Genomic DNA, 17,076 nt, shown 5'->3' on the forward strand with positions numbered 1-17,076 from the left:
AACAATTTATATCCATTTGTGTGTCAGCATTTGTATCTTCAACAATTGTAGAATAACAATCTTTTGTTAGGGCTCAATACAAAGGGATCTCTTCCTTCATTTCAGTTGTTGTCGTGTATTCTCTCTTCCACTTGAAGAATGGCAAAGCAAATTGGTCATAGGGCATCTTATTATGTTGTTATAGCTCTAATCAAGAAACTATACCCCATAAAAGTCTGCTTTATTGACCAGTAACAGTCACCTTTGCAGTTTGCACACAGTTGGATGGTGTTGGGATGTGCTCAGCATGTTTATCCTGCCATTGTATCCTGGGACACTGCGGCTAAATGTTATTCATCATGACAATGAGGGGATATTATAGGAGGAAAGCAAATGTAGTAAACTATGCAACATCTTTGATTCTTTGAGTTTAAAGAGAATCAAAGTTAAATCACTGGATATAGTTTTTATAGGCTGGCTAATGAGAACTATTCATCTGAAAAATTTGGGATACATATCGATCACATTAATATGTACTATCTAACTGGCCAAAGCTTTTGTTAATTTACATAGCTGCTTAAGATCTGTTGCCACAACCCGTAAAAAAAAAAAGCTATATTGAAAGTTTTGATCATGATATCATGTTGGCATTTGTTGGTGAACCGTCACTGTTACTTTCATCCGGTGATATACCAACAGCATCACTGACTTGGTCTTCCTTTTGGTTCATAGAAGGCAAGGCTTCATTATCAATTGTCTCATCAGTGCTCATTTTGAGGCTCATTATGTTAATCTTCTTTAGCTGATTTTTACAGAATGACATGGTTGCATATATTAGTAGACAGATTGTTGAAACAACTCCGGTGATGAGGAAAAGGCCCCTGAAGCTGAGAAAGTTTAGGCTGTTTGACTCCATGGTGATGCTGCTTGGGCAGTTTGAGTCTCCTATCCATTTCTTCTCAATTCGGATTATTTCATCCCCATCTGTTATGTTGAGGATTGCTCTCGAAATGTCGGCGACTAGTGGAGAGCCCTTGGGAAAAGCCTGTCCATCAATTGGAGTGCAGGAAGGTAAATATGGTGTCCTTAATTTGAAGATTAATGAACAAAGTGAACATGAAAAGAATGCTCTTAGTGGTACATAAGATTATGGTGTTAAATAATACCGGCTCTTGGTTTTTATCTGCTGAGACACAGACATGCTTATTAATTGACTACAGGTGGTTGTTGATTTTGGGATGAACTTTTTGTATGTGTAACCATGTCCTTCCAATTAGTTTCTACCATATGAATAAACATAATAAATGTTAAACTTACAAATCCAGACCCTGCTGTCTTGTAAATGGGTCCAACCATTGTATATGACTTGCAATTTTTGGCAAGGAACAACTTGATGAAGGGTATTGTATTGACGATTGCAGTGACCCCTCCATTTTCACTTCCTTTGTCAAGTGCCTCAGCAAATTCTTCACGGGAGTAAACTTTCATCTTTGTTTTGTCAAAGCCGACCTGCTGAAGCAAGCCCTCCACAAAAGAGCCTCTTTGATATCCAACATAGTCACCATTCTTTATAAGATCATGGATGTCAGTTACTGTTGGTTGAAGCTGTTGTACTGTTAACATCGACGAGAGACTAGCAGTGTAGCTCGAGGTCAATATAAGCAGAACAAAGATGGACACAATAGCAACTATCTTTGATAGGATGCTCTCTAGCTTCTCTTCTACATTTATTTGCAAATATGTTAGCTTGTGACTAACTTGATAATTTTAGGATAGCTCTGATTGAGTATAAATATATATTTTTATAACAAAAAGCCACTCTATGTATTGTGAGAAATTTTCTGATAAAAGAACTTACGATATGCAAACAAGGATAATTGCACTATAGTTCCAACATGCCTTGATATAGATCTCTTCATGGGGCCCCTCATTTTTGGCTCCAATATCCATATGGTGATGCCAGTGTAGATGAGAAATAAAAAGCTCCCCAGCCATAGATCAAAAGATAATGGCTGTAAGAAAATAAATGTGTTTTTATTTTCAGCTTGCTTGACTCGCACAATCATGCCTACTCCTGAGTCGGTGTATGGCATTGAGAAATCAGCATAGAGAGAACGGTTGTACCTTATTATAATGTCCCCTATAACTATGTCATATTTCTGCAAGACAACAATATCTTTAGTCAAAAGATATTTGGTGTTTTCAAGTATTGATCATAATAGATCAAAACAAGTGGGGAAAAGTTAAAAAATAAAGGCTAACTATTATAGCAAGTAAATACAAAAATAATGGATGATGGAGCACAGATATATATACATGTCGTTGTTTGGTGAAAGATGATTGGCAACATGTAATTATCAGTAGGTACTTAAAATGTAATACCTCAAATATTCATGACACGAGAGTTGAAATACAGTAGTCTTAACAGTTGGATGAACAAATTTAAGTTTTCGAATGGATTTACTGATCTTATCCAAGGAAGAAAAACTTTAACTTCATAGATGTGAAATACATTAGTTATAGAAAACATCAACCATATTTAACTTAAGTAATAGCAATTGTTGCTTGATTAGGATCATATTATTTTTGAAAAAAATTATTAAGCTATATCATAAGGAGATACCCCAAGAAAAACTTGATAGACAAATTCGTTGTAGTTGACTGAACTATTCGCAGTCACTCCAAAATGTTCATACTCGAATGGGAGTGCATAAGGCAATCGCTTTACAGCTGCTTCAAACACATCAACTGAGTATCCACTTGCTCTTGTTGCATTTGTCTCAGGATCTATCTCCACCTTAATGAACTCAGGATATGAACTCATTGTTACTCCAACCCGTAATTTTGTCCCACTAACTGGGATTTCCCAACCCTTGGGAAAAACAATTGTTTCCCCTGGCCAAATGACAGGATTTAAATCTTCTTTTGATGTTGAATAGTTCTATTGCTTTCATCTAATACCCTTGATAATCCTTGTTCTTCTCGCCAGTACCCAACTTCTCTTACCCTTCCTCCAACAATGTTAATTATTTCGAATGAAGAATACTGCAACTGTCTGTTTATTAGCTCAAAGTTGCCACTCAATCCTTGAAACTTGATATTTCTGATCTCTTCGAGAAGTCGTGGTCCATTCAAAGAGGCATGGAGTGGCGGAGGAGCTGTAGGGTTGTTGATTTTGATATTTTGAACCCCTGCTTTTTCTGCTGCCATTGCTACTGCATAGATGGTATCGTAAGCCCATAATGCATAGATGCTAGGTTTATTAGACATTTCTTGGGGATTGTCTTCATGGAATCTTCTTTTCCATCTGATTGTGAAGTAATTCAACTTGTTAGTCTTGGGTATATATGGCCGTACACCTAGAGCCCCCTTCATTGCACTGGTAACACTTTCATTTAAGGAATAGACCATGTTTGTCACTCCATCAGTCATAATCCATACATACCCTTCACCAATCATCCCTACTTCTTTAGCCATCAAAAATAGTTTAGAGCCCAAGGAAGATGACATGTGTACAACAAAAACCCTAGTTTGCATGGTCTGTAATTTGTAGAGTTCTTGCTTGATTTGGTCATCTGTTGACAATTTTGATATTAAACTGCAATAAGGGCTGTGCACATTGATCTCTTCAAGGGCATTAGCAAGGAAGGGGAGAATGCCCCATCCAAAATCAGTATCTTCATGGATTGTAACTACCTTTCGCCATCCATAGGCTTTGATGAGAGAGGTAATAGTTTTTATTTGTGCCGCATCATTTATGGTTGTCCTAATAAAGTAGGGCAATTGCATGAAAGCAAGAGTGGGGCTGGTAGCTGAGAATGAAATTACTGGCACCTGACTGGTGTTACCTGTTAAAGGAAAGAACTAATAGTAATAATAGCTGTAATTAGGTAATAGCTGTAATTAGGTAATAGTTGTTATTTCCTATTCTAGATTTCCTTTTATTTATATATTTGTACAGAATGGTTAATTGGAATATACAAAAATTTCCACTTTCAATAACTTTCATGGTATCAGAGCCTGGACCAAAACCCTTAGCCGCCGCTGTTCTGCCCTGTAGCGCCGCACTGTAGCAGCGTATTGTTCCGCACTGTAGCAGTCGATGTTCTGTTCTGTATTGTAGCTCTGATGGAAATTGATCCCGAAAAGGAATATGCCACTCGCTCTGCTACTTATACCGTATCCACGATTACACAACGAATATCTACACAACAACTGAAAATTCCTCTTAATCTCTCTAGTTCTAATTGGGAACAATGGTCCACATTTGTTGAGACTGGGTTAGATTCCCTTCAAAAGGGAAAATATCTAACAGAAGAATTGCAAAATACTGAAGATAGAAAAGCTGATGATAGCTCTATTTGCATGATCTTGTGGAATGCGATGGAGCCTGATATTTTGTCCACTGTTCACACCTTCAAAACTACTAAGAAAATGTGGGATCATCTCAAAGCTACATATTCAAAAAAGACAAGCATGGCGCATGCATATGCAGTTTCTCAGGCATATGCAAGGTGTGAACAAGGTGATGTAACTCTTACTGAGTACTTCACCAAATTCAAGAAGTTATCTGATGAGATGAGGGAATTGTTTCCCTTTGGTACAGACACAGCCACACAATAGGATCGACTGAATACTCTCACATTCATTGGGGGTATGTGTTGGGGTTTTGCGGTGCTAACCGAAACCCGTTTAGGCTCTACTTCATGATTGATTTCTAAAACTTTAATCTACTTACAAATTAAATAGATTAATATAACATATTTATACCTTGTTTCCATATCACAGTTGGAATGCAGACCGAGCGAGTAGATCCTCACCAGGGAAGGAATCGACTCGGAGCGGAGCATCAGACGTCTGATGCCTCTATCGGTTATCCACCAGGACTAACCGGAGAGCGGTTTATTTCTTCTGCCAGAAATACCGTAAACTGCGGAATTCTGCAAAAATACTATTCACGAGAAAAAGACGAAAACCCATAAACACGAATTTTCGGTTGCTCAGTTTCATCAACATGCAAAACTGACATACCGCGAAATTCGGTAAAACACTATTCATCGATCCCGTAAATATACTCCACAACAACCCGCAAGATTATACGTCAACTACGTATAACTTTCTTTTCTCAATCGAAACACTATTTGGGAGAGAAACCGAGAAAGAGAGAAAATACCGATTCGATTCTGCACGAAACGATACAAGTGAATTAGTATTTTAATCCTCTCATGCACCCCTCTATTTATAGCCTCTAAAATGGTGTGAAAAGACCAAAATACCCCTATGACAAGGCATGCCACCTAGGGGGTGAGGTGTCATGTGGATAAGATCGATGACGTGTCATCTGGATAGGATCAATGACATGTCATGCGGATAAGCACGAATCTGAAAAGACCCGAATGCCCTCGGCCCGAATACAAATAATATTTGTATAATTATTATGAACAATTATATTTCTTGCGGTTGTTTGTTTCGGTATCGATGACGTGTCATCTGGATAGGATCGATGACATGTCATGCGGATAAGGACGAATCTGAAAAGACTCGAATGCCCTCGGCACGAACACAAACAATGTTCGTATAATTATTCTGAACAATTATATATATTTTTCTTGCGGTTGTTGTTTCGGTAATTTATACAACGTGTCTGGCACATTTATAAATTAACCGGTTAACTTTTATACAACGTGTCACACACGTTTATAAATTAACCAATGTTTTTGCTTGTTATTTTTACATAACATTTATAATTTAATTATAACACGTATAATTAATTATAACCATCTTACTATTGATCATAACCAATTTATAATCAATCACAATAAGATTCTCCGATTAACTCCTATATGGTGTGACCCAATAGGATCTGTGTTATGTTGGTAAATAGAGTTAAAACTGTTTTAACTTCTATAATCATGAGCGGCATCTGGCAACACATCATGACCATCCAATTACACAGATGATGCTGTACTGTACAATATCACGATCCAGTAAACAATTTACTTGTGTCTATTCTTCTGTCTCATAGCTATCAGATTAGTTTCAAGGTAGATGTGTGTCATCCTTGCTAACTGAATCTTTTCTTGATCTTGAGCAGATTATCAAATATAATTACTCTTGTAATTATACTGCTAGCAGATAATCTTACTCTATCAAGGGGCCCAGTGATGCTATAGCTCGTATAAAATACGAGGGACAAATAGTATTCTTGGTAAACTATCACTTCCTCAGCTAAGCTATACATATGGAAAAGCTACCGTTATGACTGCTTTTTACGGACAACGTTAGATAACAATCACACATACATATTTCTCAGTGGAAACGATAAATACCTCATACTGTAGAACCTGACACTGAATGAAAACATTAATGACACGAACACAATTCTATTTAATGTTTCATTCGGGGTCTGTCAAATACCATGTTCCTAGAACATGTATCTATGTGATTAAAATGACATCTCGTGTCAGGTGGTTTGTAAAACTTAACCATCTTTTAATCCACATACTAACCTTATCGCGGTAATTAGTGTTCCTGCTAATTACCTTGGTCAGTGACTTTTTAAGAGTATATATCATCTATATTATGGAGTTTCACAATTTCAGTCATGAACTCTAAATGATCCATAAATTCAATAATACTCAAGACAACAAAATGATATATAAATAAACATTCAATTCATGAACAAAGCTTTATGATAAATTATCGTATTATTGACTTCTAGATTATTATAAACTAACAGTATGTCATCCAGATACTCCTCAGCACGACCGATCCTTCTTGGTCAGACAACTATACCATCACTGTCTGTCACGTATCATCTTCTGAGGGAGATGTTTCCATCTGATGGGAGTGTTTCATCACCCATTATTGAAAACTCAGCACTGGTGGCCAATTCTTATAAAGGTAAGGGCACAGGTCAGTCATTTGTGAAATGAGGAAAAGGATTTGGGGGCACTTCCAATTCTAGTGGTGGCAAGAATGTGCAGTGTCATTATTGCAAAGAGTGGGGTCACATGAAGTGGGATTGCCCGAAGCGCCCTAAGGATTCTCCACGCCCTCCTCGTGCTCAGGTGGCGACTATTGATCAATCACCTAATGAACACTCTAATTCAGATGAAGTCGCTACACTCGTTAAGCGACTTGAGCAGATGGGCTTCACTCTTACCGATATGACCTCTCAGCCACAGATTTCGAGGGCTACTATAGCCCACTCAAGTATGACTTCCAATTGTTTTATAGCATCAAGATCATCATGGATTGTTGATTCAGGTGCTACTGACCATATGACTGGTAACAAAAGTGTACTGTCAAGACTTGCTACTACCTCACAACCACCTGTCCAAATAGCCAATGGCTCTACTTGTAATATAGAAGGAATTGGATCCACCCAAATTTCACAAAACATGCCCTTATCATCTGTCTTATATGTCCCTTCTTTTCCTGAAAACCTGATGTCTGTGAGCAAAATAACAAAACAACTATATTTCTCAGTTACCTTCACTCCAACTAAATGCACCTTTCAGGAACTGGGGACGAACAGGTTGATTGGTACTGCATATAAGGACAAAGGTTTGTATTGCATAGAGGGTTCACCTCAGCGAGTGGCATACTTGTGTATAAGAGTGCTAAGGTGGTTCATTATCAGTTGGGGCATCCATCTCTCCAGGTGTTGAAGAAGATACGACCTGAATTTCAGTCTATTTCAGAATTAGTTTGTGAGTCCTGTATCCAGGGAAAGCATGTTCGTGCTTCCCACCTACCTAGAGTCATTAGTCGGTCTGACAATATTTTTGCTTTAGTACATTCTGATGTATGGGGTCCTTGTCCAGTTAAATCTATATCAGATTCTCGATATTTTGTTACTTTTGTGGATGATTTCTCTCGTGCAATGATACCTCGCATATTTAGCCTATATTTGACTTGATTTCGTACCAAATTCACGTTCTAAATTGTCAAAATCATGTGCATTTCATTGATATATCCTTAGAATTTGGTACTGCTGAGAGTTTGTTTGTTTTCTGCAGGATTGGAGCAAAATACACGAAGAAACGACATTTTTGGACTCCCTGGTACGACCCTTACCAGGCTTGGTACGGCCCTTACCAGACTTGGTACGGCCTACCCTTACCAGGCTTGGTACGGCCCTTACCAGATTTGGTACGGCCCTTACCAGATTTGGTACGGCCCTTACCAGACTTGGTACGGCCCTTACCAGACTTGGTACGGCCCTTACCAGACTTGGTACGGCCCTTACCAGACTTAGCCGATCCAGCCTCTTTCCCATCTTGTACGGCCTGGCCGTACCACCTTGGTACGGGCCGTACATAGATGCCGCCTGACAGAATTCAAATCTTGGCAGAGGCTATTTAAAGCGAGGGATCTCTCCATTTTCGAGGATTCCATTCCATTCCAGATTGAGAGCTCAGAGAAAGAGAGCAAAGGAGCAAGGAGAGAAGAAGAAGGAAGAGGAAGAGGCGAGAATCGACGGATCAACCTCTTCTCAACTCCCGATCTTCGATCTAGTTCTATCATGCCTCTCTTTATCTCTTTACTTGTATTTCTGGACAGATCCATGACTTGTGAGTAGTAGATCATTGTTTCTAGGGTTTGTAGATGGATTTTCTTGATTTGTGTTGCTTTTCTTGATTTGGATCTTGTATGAACTCTTTTGATTGAATTGATTGTGAATTTGCTTGTCTTGATTGCTTTGTCTCTCTGTGATTGCATATGGTGTGCCTATAGTGGTAGATCAACCCTAACAAGGTCATGTGACCATTGCTTTCTCTCAACCAAACCAATCCCTTTAGGTAGACTTGTTCGAATTGAAGCCAAAAGGTTGAATTCTCCTCTAATTGGCAGATTAGAGGATACCTTAGATCTCCAATCAATCAACTAGAGGATCTGGACCAAAACACGAGAGTTGAGGTTTAGAAACCCTAGAAGGTGAAGAATTGACTCCAAAACCTAGATCTTGAACCAACAAACGAGAGTTGAGGTTTAGGAACCTTAGGTATGGTCAATTGAACCTTTCTCAAGAGTTTTATACGAGGTACCAGCAAGAAATGCATCAACTCGAACTTGTAAGCTTTGTTCTGGTACATCAGTACAGGTCTTACAAGAGTGGTGCGGCCTACCCGTACCAAGCCCCACACGGCTTGGTCGGACCAGGTTGGTGCGGCCTAGCCGTACCAACTTGGTAAGACCCGTACCACTAGAGGCAAATCAGAGATGAAGTCTGAAACCCTTGAAACATCTTTTATCCCAAATCAAAACACAGTTTATACCTTTCCTTGCACATTTACTATTCTATTGCATTGTTTGATTGCTTGAGTTGATTCTTTAGGAAAATTAAGTACCAAAACTCCCTTTTTCTCACTTCTAGTCTTTAGTCGAGATAAGTAAATATCTAGATAAAGGAACCGTCCCTGTGGATCGATACCCGATTATACTCCTCGATAGGGTTGTGCACTTGCAACCCTAATCGGAAGGTGTAACCGCGGTTTTAAAAGGTACGCTCCCAAGCGTACCGAAACTTGCGTTGCGCTTTCACGCGAACATGCAACTTGGATTTTTATTATTAAATCTAGACAAGAAATTTTTGCAAAATTTTCAGCTTTTTGTTCTTTTGTGCAAACTCAGTTCAATACTACTATTAAAACTCTTCGTAGTGACAATGCAAAAGAATATTTTACAAATGAATTTGTGCAATATACAACTGATAATGGTATCATCCATGAATCATCATGTGCTTATACACCTCAACAAAATGGAGTAGCCGAACGAAAGAACAGACACATTCTTGAGGTGGCTCGTACAATGATGATTCATGGACATGTTCCTCATCACTTATGGGCAGATGCAGTTCTAACTGCGTGTTACCTGATAAACCGCATGCCATCTTTTGTACTTGATGGTGCAATACCATATAATATCTTATACCCGTCTGCACCTTTATTTTTTGTTCCACCTAAGATTTTTGGTTACGTCTGTTATGTGTATGATACCCGACCAGGCCGTACAAAACTTGATCCTAAATCCCTACGATGCATCTTTGTAGGCTATTTTGGGACTCAAAAAGGTTATCGATGTTATAATCCTAATCTTAGGCAGTATTTTATATCATCTTATGTTACTTTTGTGGAGTATGTACCATACTACTTAGATTCTGAGTCTGGTACTTCTCCCTCTCCAACACCAGTCCTGTCTATTATGAAATATCCTGATATTCTGATCAGTTCTTCTTCAACTCCTGAGATTGGTGGATCATCAACACCTCCTGCCCCTGCTATTACTCAGGTATATACTCGAAGGGGTAAGAAACACCATGTTGATACTAACTCTATCCAGACTACGCAGGATCATGAGACTTGTGCCTCTCCTGTAACATTACCTATCCTGACCCAACCACCGAATCTGAGCTTGATCCAACCACCGAATCTGAGCCTGATCCAACCACCAAATCTGACCCAACCACTGAATCTGCACCATCCCCTACACAAGCTCCTAACCCTCCATCAATTCCTGCCTTTAGCCCTCCACTTGATATCTCTAATCATGATCTTCCCATTGCTCTTCGCAAAGGATCACGCACATGTACCAGATATCCCATAGATCGCTTTTGTACCTATGCAGCCTTATCCACCGATCACCATGCCTTTACTACACGTCTTGACAGTTACTCTGTTCCTAAGAATGTGACAGAAGCTTTGCAACATCCAGGGTGGTTTAGTGCTCTGCAAGAGGAAATGTCAGCTCTGTGGAAAAATAAAACTTGGGATCTCTGTTCTCTCCCTCCTAGTAAACAAGCTGTTGGTTGCAAGTGGGTCTTCATAGTTAAAGTTCATCCTGATGGGTCCCTTCACCGACTTAAAGCTCGGTTGGTTGCCAAAGGTTACTCTCAGTCATATGGCATTGACTATGATGAGACATTCTCTCTTGTTGCCAAGATGGCATCTGTTCGTATCTGTATGGCTCTGGCAGAAACTCGTTACTGGCCATTATACCAACTCGATGTCAAGAATGCCTTTCTCAATGGCATCCTTGAGGAGGAGGTATATATGACTCAACCACCTGGGTTTATTCCTCAATGTAGATGATCTCATCATTACTGGTGATGATGATGACGGGATCTCCACTTTGAAGAAGTTCTTGAGCGAGCAATTTCATATTACCGAACTTGGCAAACTCAAGTACTTTCTCGGCATTGAGGTATTATGATCTCGTGGCAAGCTTCTCATATGTCAAAGGAAATATGTACTAGATATGCTCTCAGAAAGCGGGTTGCTTGGATGCAAACCTGTTGATTTGCCGATGGTTCCTGAGACCAAGCTTATGCCAGAAGATGGAGAGCTATTACATGATCCTGAGAAATATCGAAGACTGGTTGGTAAACTGAATTACTTGACAGTTACTCGGCCTGACATTTCTTATCCAGTGCGTGTTGTGAGTCAATTCATGTCGGACCCTCGCACCACACATTGGGATGCTGCTGTTCGAATCCTCAGGTATCTCAAGGGTTCTCCAGGGAAAGGGATTGTATATTCTGACCAGGGACATGACAGGATAACAGGTTTCACCGATGCTGATTGGGCAGTCTGTCCTACTAGTCGAAGGTCCACTACTGGATTCTGTGTCTTCTTTGGTGGGAACCTAATTTCCTGGAAGAGTAAGAAACAGACTGTTGTGGCTCGATCAAGTGCGGAGTCAGAATATCGTGCAATGACAAACACTTCCTGTGAGCTAGTGTGGACGAAGCGTTTGCTCAACAAACTAGGTGTTCACCACGATGGTTTGATGACATTATATTGTGACAACCAAGTAGCAATGCACATTGCCAAGAATCAGGTCTTTCATGAGCGGACCAAACACATCGAGGTAGATTGTCACCTTGTTCGAGATCTTGTCAGAGGCACAACTTCGCACCCTCCATACATCCAACTAAGTCATGTTCGAACAGATCTTCAGCTCGTAGATATTCTAACCAAGCCACTTCGGAAAGCACACATTGATAGTATATGTAACAAGTTGGGTATGTTAGATGTATATGCTCCAACTTGAGGAGGAGTGTTAAAGGAAAGAAATAATAGTAATAATAGCTGTAATTAGGTAATAGCTGTTATTTCCTATTCTAGATTTCCTTTTATCTATATATTTGTACAGAATGGTTAATTGGAATATACAGAAATTTTCACTTTCAATAACTTTCATTACCAATTTCAGAGACAATGGCAGCTTGTGAGGACTGCTGTGGTCCAATGATGACTTCAGTCTTATTGTTTTGTAGCAAGTCTAGTGCTGCAAGAAGATACTAATTTTAGATACTAATTTTATAGGATTGCTGAGGTCCAATGATGACTTCAGTCTTATTGTGAGGATTGCTTGTGAGAAGCTTTTTAGATACTAATTTTATAGGGATTTTAAAATAAAGGAAAGAGATCTACTGTAGGTTTGTTGATAAAGAAAGAGTAGATTTACAGTGGGATTTTGTTCAAGTGTGAAGACAATACGATAATTTTTTGTTTACAATCAGGACATTTTAATAAACAGGGGTGGAAGTATGAACAGACTTACTCTTTACCAACTTAAATGCCCCATAATTTGCTGTACCAGAATTGGAGTATTTCAGGCAAGAAAACCAACACTATGCTAAATATATTTTGCTTTTCTGTGTTTACTCAATTGCAGGTCCAAACATGGTTACTGAGGTATGTTCTTACTGCAGATCCAAACTGATCTTGCCCAATGAAACAAACAACCAGTAATGAAAGTTTGAAGCCCACCAAATGTGTCTTTAAAACAAATTAATTAAATTATTTCCTCTTAGTAGTTAGTAGTTATTTCTGGGGTTTCATATAGTCACCTGCTAATGTAGCCTTCACATTGTCATTGTTGGAATCTCTGGTATATAGCACAAGTCTGGTACTATAGTTCGAATGTAGTGTGTAGAAATCTTCCAAAGCCATTGTAATGCTGGTTTGTGCCACTTTTCCGACAAGGGTGTTCAAATCGAGTATAACTCCGATTGGTATCTGTTTGTTTGAATTTTGAGCTGTAACAACTGAAAATAAGATGACGTAGAGGAGAAACTTTAGTGCATTTGGTGTCTCCATTTTTATGCATAGTACAGTATAGTATCTGTATGTTATCTATATATAGACTGCACATATATTATAATTTCATGAGTTTACTTTGACAAAGTAAAGCAAGGAAAGGTAGATTTATGTTACAACTAGGCGTGTAATATAATATTCACAGCTAGTACGTATCAAGAGAAGGATTGAAAATGGTCCCAAAAACAGACACATGTCATGTGATGCTTCCATTATTGCTGGGGGCCAAGAAAAGAGCCTCTGCTAATTTCTAAAAAGATAGAGACAAAAGTGATCCTGTTGTAAACATACGATACCCGCTGTTACAAACAATTCCTTGATACATACATAGTGAAAATCGACTACAATTAGGTTGTTACTCTGAATTATATAGCTTTGGTCGAAATTGAACCGTGTGTCATTTCAACGATTCTAGAAACGGAGAATTCAAACTAAAAATGTGACCACATAATTACTAACCAATAATTGCTGGCAAAAAAATAGAAATATTAAAACAAGCAACTTAATTAGTGAACAATTAATCTGAACAAGTACGTACTAAAACTAGCAGACATTACCTTCGGTTCAAATGATTTAATTTAATTTACATATTAAATTTTATAGGAAATTAAATTCTAATATTTTCCAATTTATTTTACATTTTTCGGATTTTATAAAGATGTTTAAAAAATAACAAATATAATAATTATTTGCATATATATAAAGGAGTCATTTACAAAAATCTAAAAAAATAGCAAAAATAATAATAAATAGTTAGATTACCAATAGTGTTACTCACATTTGGTATACTTTTCGTTACTGGATACGTCAAGCCAAATAGTTCGATTGAGCCTTGTCAGTTCGAAGCGTCTTGCAAGTGGTACGTACGATAGTTTTGAAAGAAAAAAAAATGCAAAACTTTTCATATTGATCAGTTATGTATAGTTCAAATATAAAGATTTTTCTTATTATTTGATTTATGAATTATTATATATCAAATCCATTAATAGTTCTTAGACTAGATAATTAGTTGGCTCCGATTTTCGTAGATATTCCTGGTTTTGTAATTTATTTGGACCTGGTACTTCTTTTCTATTTTTATTTATATCTTGATACTTGGCTATTTTGATTGTGAAAACCAATAAAATTAGTTCTTTCTCATAAAAAATAGTCAATAGAAAATATTTATTTAGTTGATACTTCACAGTAATATAAATATAGTTTCATTTATTTGTAGAAGTAGAAGATTTCTTTCTCATAAAAAATAGTCAATAGAAAATATTCATTTAGTTGATACTTCACACAGTAATATAAACTTTTCTCATAAAAATATAGTTTCATTTATTTGTAGAACATTTTTCCTCGATGACATCTGAAGAACAATTAAATATGATTTTACTGTTCCTTGAAAACTACTTGAAGGTGGGCAGTTCAATAGGCATCAGACTTAAATCGGTAAGATGTCTAATTAAAGCCGTTCGGTCCACATTGATATCAATGTTTTTATTATTTTTCTTTGCGTTCAGATACAATTTTGTTTCTCTCACATTATATAAACAACTTATTATGTTTTTTCTATGTTATCTCAATCATTATTGCCGAAGCATAGCGAGGCTGTCGGCTAGTTTTATTTTAAAAGCCTATAATATTCCTATTTTTATTATGTAATGAACGGTTGCGGGCGTGTCGCTCGCCCATTTGTCATTGTCATTGGTAGTAGGTGTAGAGTGAATAAGCACGAGTTTCGAAGGGGTGTTCATGACATTCTTTTATTAGATGGGCTACGGTGAGTTGCGAAGTAAAATGTTTTTTTACTTCATGCTATATTTTTATTTTGAAAGTTCAAACGACCGATCCGAACTGTTAAATGTTTAATCCATATTGAAATGTGCTTGAAGATCAAATTTTATATTTTTTTAGAATTTTTTTGCTATTTATTAAGCATTTTTGAAAATTGCTGTTTTGCTGTGAACAGTAAAAAACAGTAAAATTTTCTGAACCATCAGATCAGCGACTTTCAAAAGTGCTTAATAAATAGTAAAAAAATTCAAAAAAATGTAAAATTTGGTCTCCAAGGACATTTCAATATGGAGAACAAGATGAATGGTTCGGATCGACGTTTTGAACTTTAAAATAGCAAAATATGAGCGTGAAGTAAAATAGTCGCTTTACTTCGCAACTCACCGTAGCCCATCTTTTCTTTTATTTGTTTATCTGATTCGTATCGTATATAAATACAGTAAAAGATAAGATTTTTTTTTTCATTAACTTATCGGTTATGGATAAGAGTAATAATATTTTTTCCGTTATCTTACTTGTTTTCGTATAAGGTAATTTTTAAAATAAAATTATATATATATATATATATATATATAGGGTCTGTCTAAATTGCTGCTGGCAGCATTTCAGCAGAGGTGCTGCCAGGGCTATATTTAGCCGTGTGATGTCCAAACAACAAATCCAAACCGTTAGATGTTTAATCTAAATTATAATCTACTTGGAGACCAAATTTTACATTTTTTTGAATTTTTTTACTATATATTAAGCTGGTTTGAAAACCGCTGATTTCAGTAAATTTCTGCAGCATTGAAATCAGCGGTTTTCAAACCAGCTTAATATATATTAAAAAAATTTCAAAAAATGTAAAATTTGGTTTCCAAGTAGATTATAATATAGATTAAACATCTAACGGTTTAGATTTGTCGTTTGAACATCAAAAAATAGAAAAAACAGTGGCAGCACCACCGGCAGAAATGCTGCCGGCAGCAAATTAGCCACAGCCTATATATATATATATATATATATATGGAGTTAGGCTGGGGTGCTATGGATAGCATAGTGGCCTCTATGCTACGGCTCAATATTCGAGTTTTCAAAATCCAAACGGTCGATCCGAACCGTTCATTTTATTCTCCATATTAATATCTGCTTGGAGACCAAATTTTATAATTTTCTGAATTTTTTTACTATTTATTAAGCCACTTTGAAAATCGCTAATCCAACGGTTTTACTGTTTTGTGCAGCCACCGTTGGATTAACAATTTTGTAAAATACTTAATAAATAGTAAAAAAATTCAGAAAATTGTAAAATTTGGTCTCCAAGCAAATATTAATATGGAGAATAAGATGAACGGTTCGGATCGACCATTTGAATTTTGAAAACTCGAATATTGAGCCGTAGCATAGAGGCCACTATGCTATCCATAGCACCCCAACCTAACTCTATATATATGTATGTATAGAGAGAGAGAGAGATGGGCTATGGTGAGGGGCTCAGGATTGGATCGGGGTCGGCCGATACCGATACGTATGGGCCGATACGGATCGGTATCGGCCGATATTTCCTACTATGGTACTAACCCAATATAATATGGAGTAGTTTTGTCAGGTTAACCAATTTAAAAATGACACAACACAGTTATCAAAAAAGTAATTAAAAATCTGTGGATAACAGGCACAATTTCTGGCAAAAGTAGCTGTAACCAAATGAACCATATATAGAAAATACTGACACTCAATTTTCTGCGTCTCTGTTTTGAACACAAGTTACCAAGATTCTAATTTATTCACTGTTGGTGTTCCTTTGCGTTATTTAAAATTAGCTTAATTATTTTATGGTCTTCGTTCTCCATTCAATAGTCTTCGATTACGTGTCTTTCAGAGGTTCCACATGATCCTATGGGACTAGAATCTTTCATTATTAAAATCTCTATCTATATTATAATTAAATATCTATTTATTTAACGATTTTTCTTGTTTATGTCTCTATTTATTAGAATCTTTCAGAGGTTCCACATGATCCTTGTTTGTGTCTCTATCTAAATTACATGACGCAACAGGAAATTGCCTCGAACCCCACAAACGTGTGTAAAAGAATATATAGATAGTGATGTTGTAATTTGGATTAATTAATTGGTCATGAGAATATATAGATAGTGATGTTGTAATTTGGATTAATTAATTGGTCATGAGAATATATAGATAGTGATGTTGTAATTTGGATTAATTA

The 17,076-nt window shown here is 37.1% G+C and overlaps 2 protein-coding genes across 2 annotated transcripts in view; both read right to left on the reverse strand.

Annotated features, from left to right (window-relative positions):
• Window positions 1–433: 433 nt before the first annotated feature.
• Window positions 434–2,954, reverse strand: LOC144545786 (glutamate receptor 2.8-like). The gene is made up of 4 exons (XM_078294355.1): window positions 2,603–2,954; window positions 1,838–2,138; window positions 1,297–1,700; window positions 434–1,024 (listed from the first exon to the last, which is right to left on the reverse strand). The coding sequence occupies exons 1-4, from the start codon at window positions 2,801–2,803 to the stop codon at window positions 611–613; spliced, it is 1,320 nt and encodes a 439-aa protein (XP_078150481.1). The 5' UTR covers window positions 2,804–2,954; the 3' UTR covers window positions 434–610.
• Window positions 2,893–17,076, reverse strand: part of LOC144545787 (glutamate receptor 2.8-like) — a 75,702-nt gene continuing 61,518 nt past the window's right edge. Inside the window, exons 2-4 of the mRNA XM_078294356.1 lie at window positions 12,839–13,036; window positions 12,190–12,273; window positions 2,893–3,827 (exon numbers count right to left, since the gene is read on the reverse strand). Coding sequence (XP_078150482.1) covers window positions 2,893–3,827; window positions 12,190–12,273; window positions 12,839–12,941 — 1,122 coding nt within the window. The 5' untranslated portion in view covers window positions 12,942–13,036. The remainder of the gene's footprint in view (window positions 3,828–12,189; window positions 12,274–12,838; window positions 13,037–17,076) is intronic.

This window comes from Carex rostrata, chromosome 28 (genome assembly GCF_964058835.1).
Source record: "Carex rostrata chromosome 28, lpCarRost1.2, whole genome shotgun sequence".
Classification (NCBI taxonomy): domain Eukaryota; kingdom Viridiplantae; phylum Streptophyta; class Magnoliopsida; order Poales; family Cyperaceae; genus Carex; species Carex rostrata.

Excerpts from the sequence above, each read along its gene's own strand:
- LOC144545786 (XM_078294355.1), bottom strand. The coding sequence starts at position 2,803 with ATGAGTTCATATCCTGAGTTCATTAAGGTGGAGATAGATCCTGAGACA. Across the intron at positions 2,139-2,602 it reads TCTATCAAGTTTTTCTTGGG|AAATATGACATAGTTATAGG; the intron begins GTATCTCCTTAT and ends GTTGTCTTGCAG. Across the intron at positions 1,025-1,296 it reads AGACAGCAGGGTCTGGATTT|GCTTTTCCCAAGGGCTCTCC; the intron begins GTAAGTTTAACA and ends ATTGATGGACAG.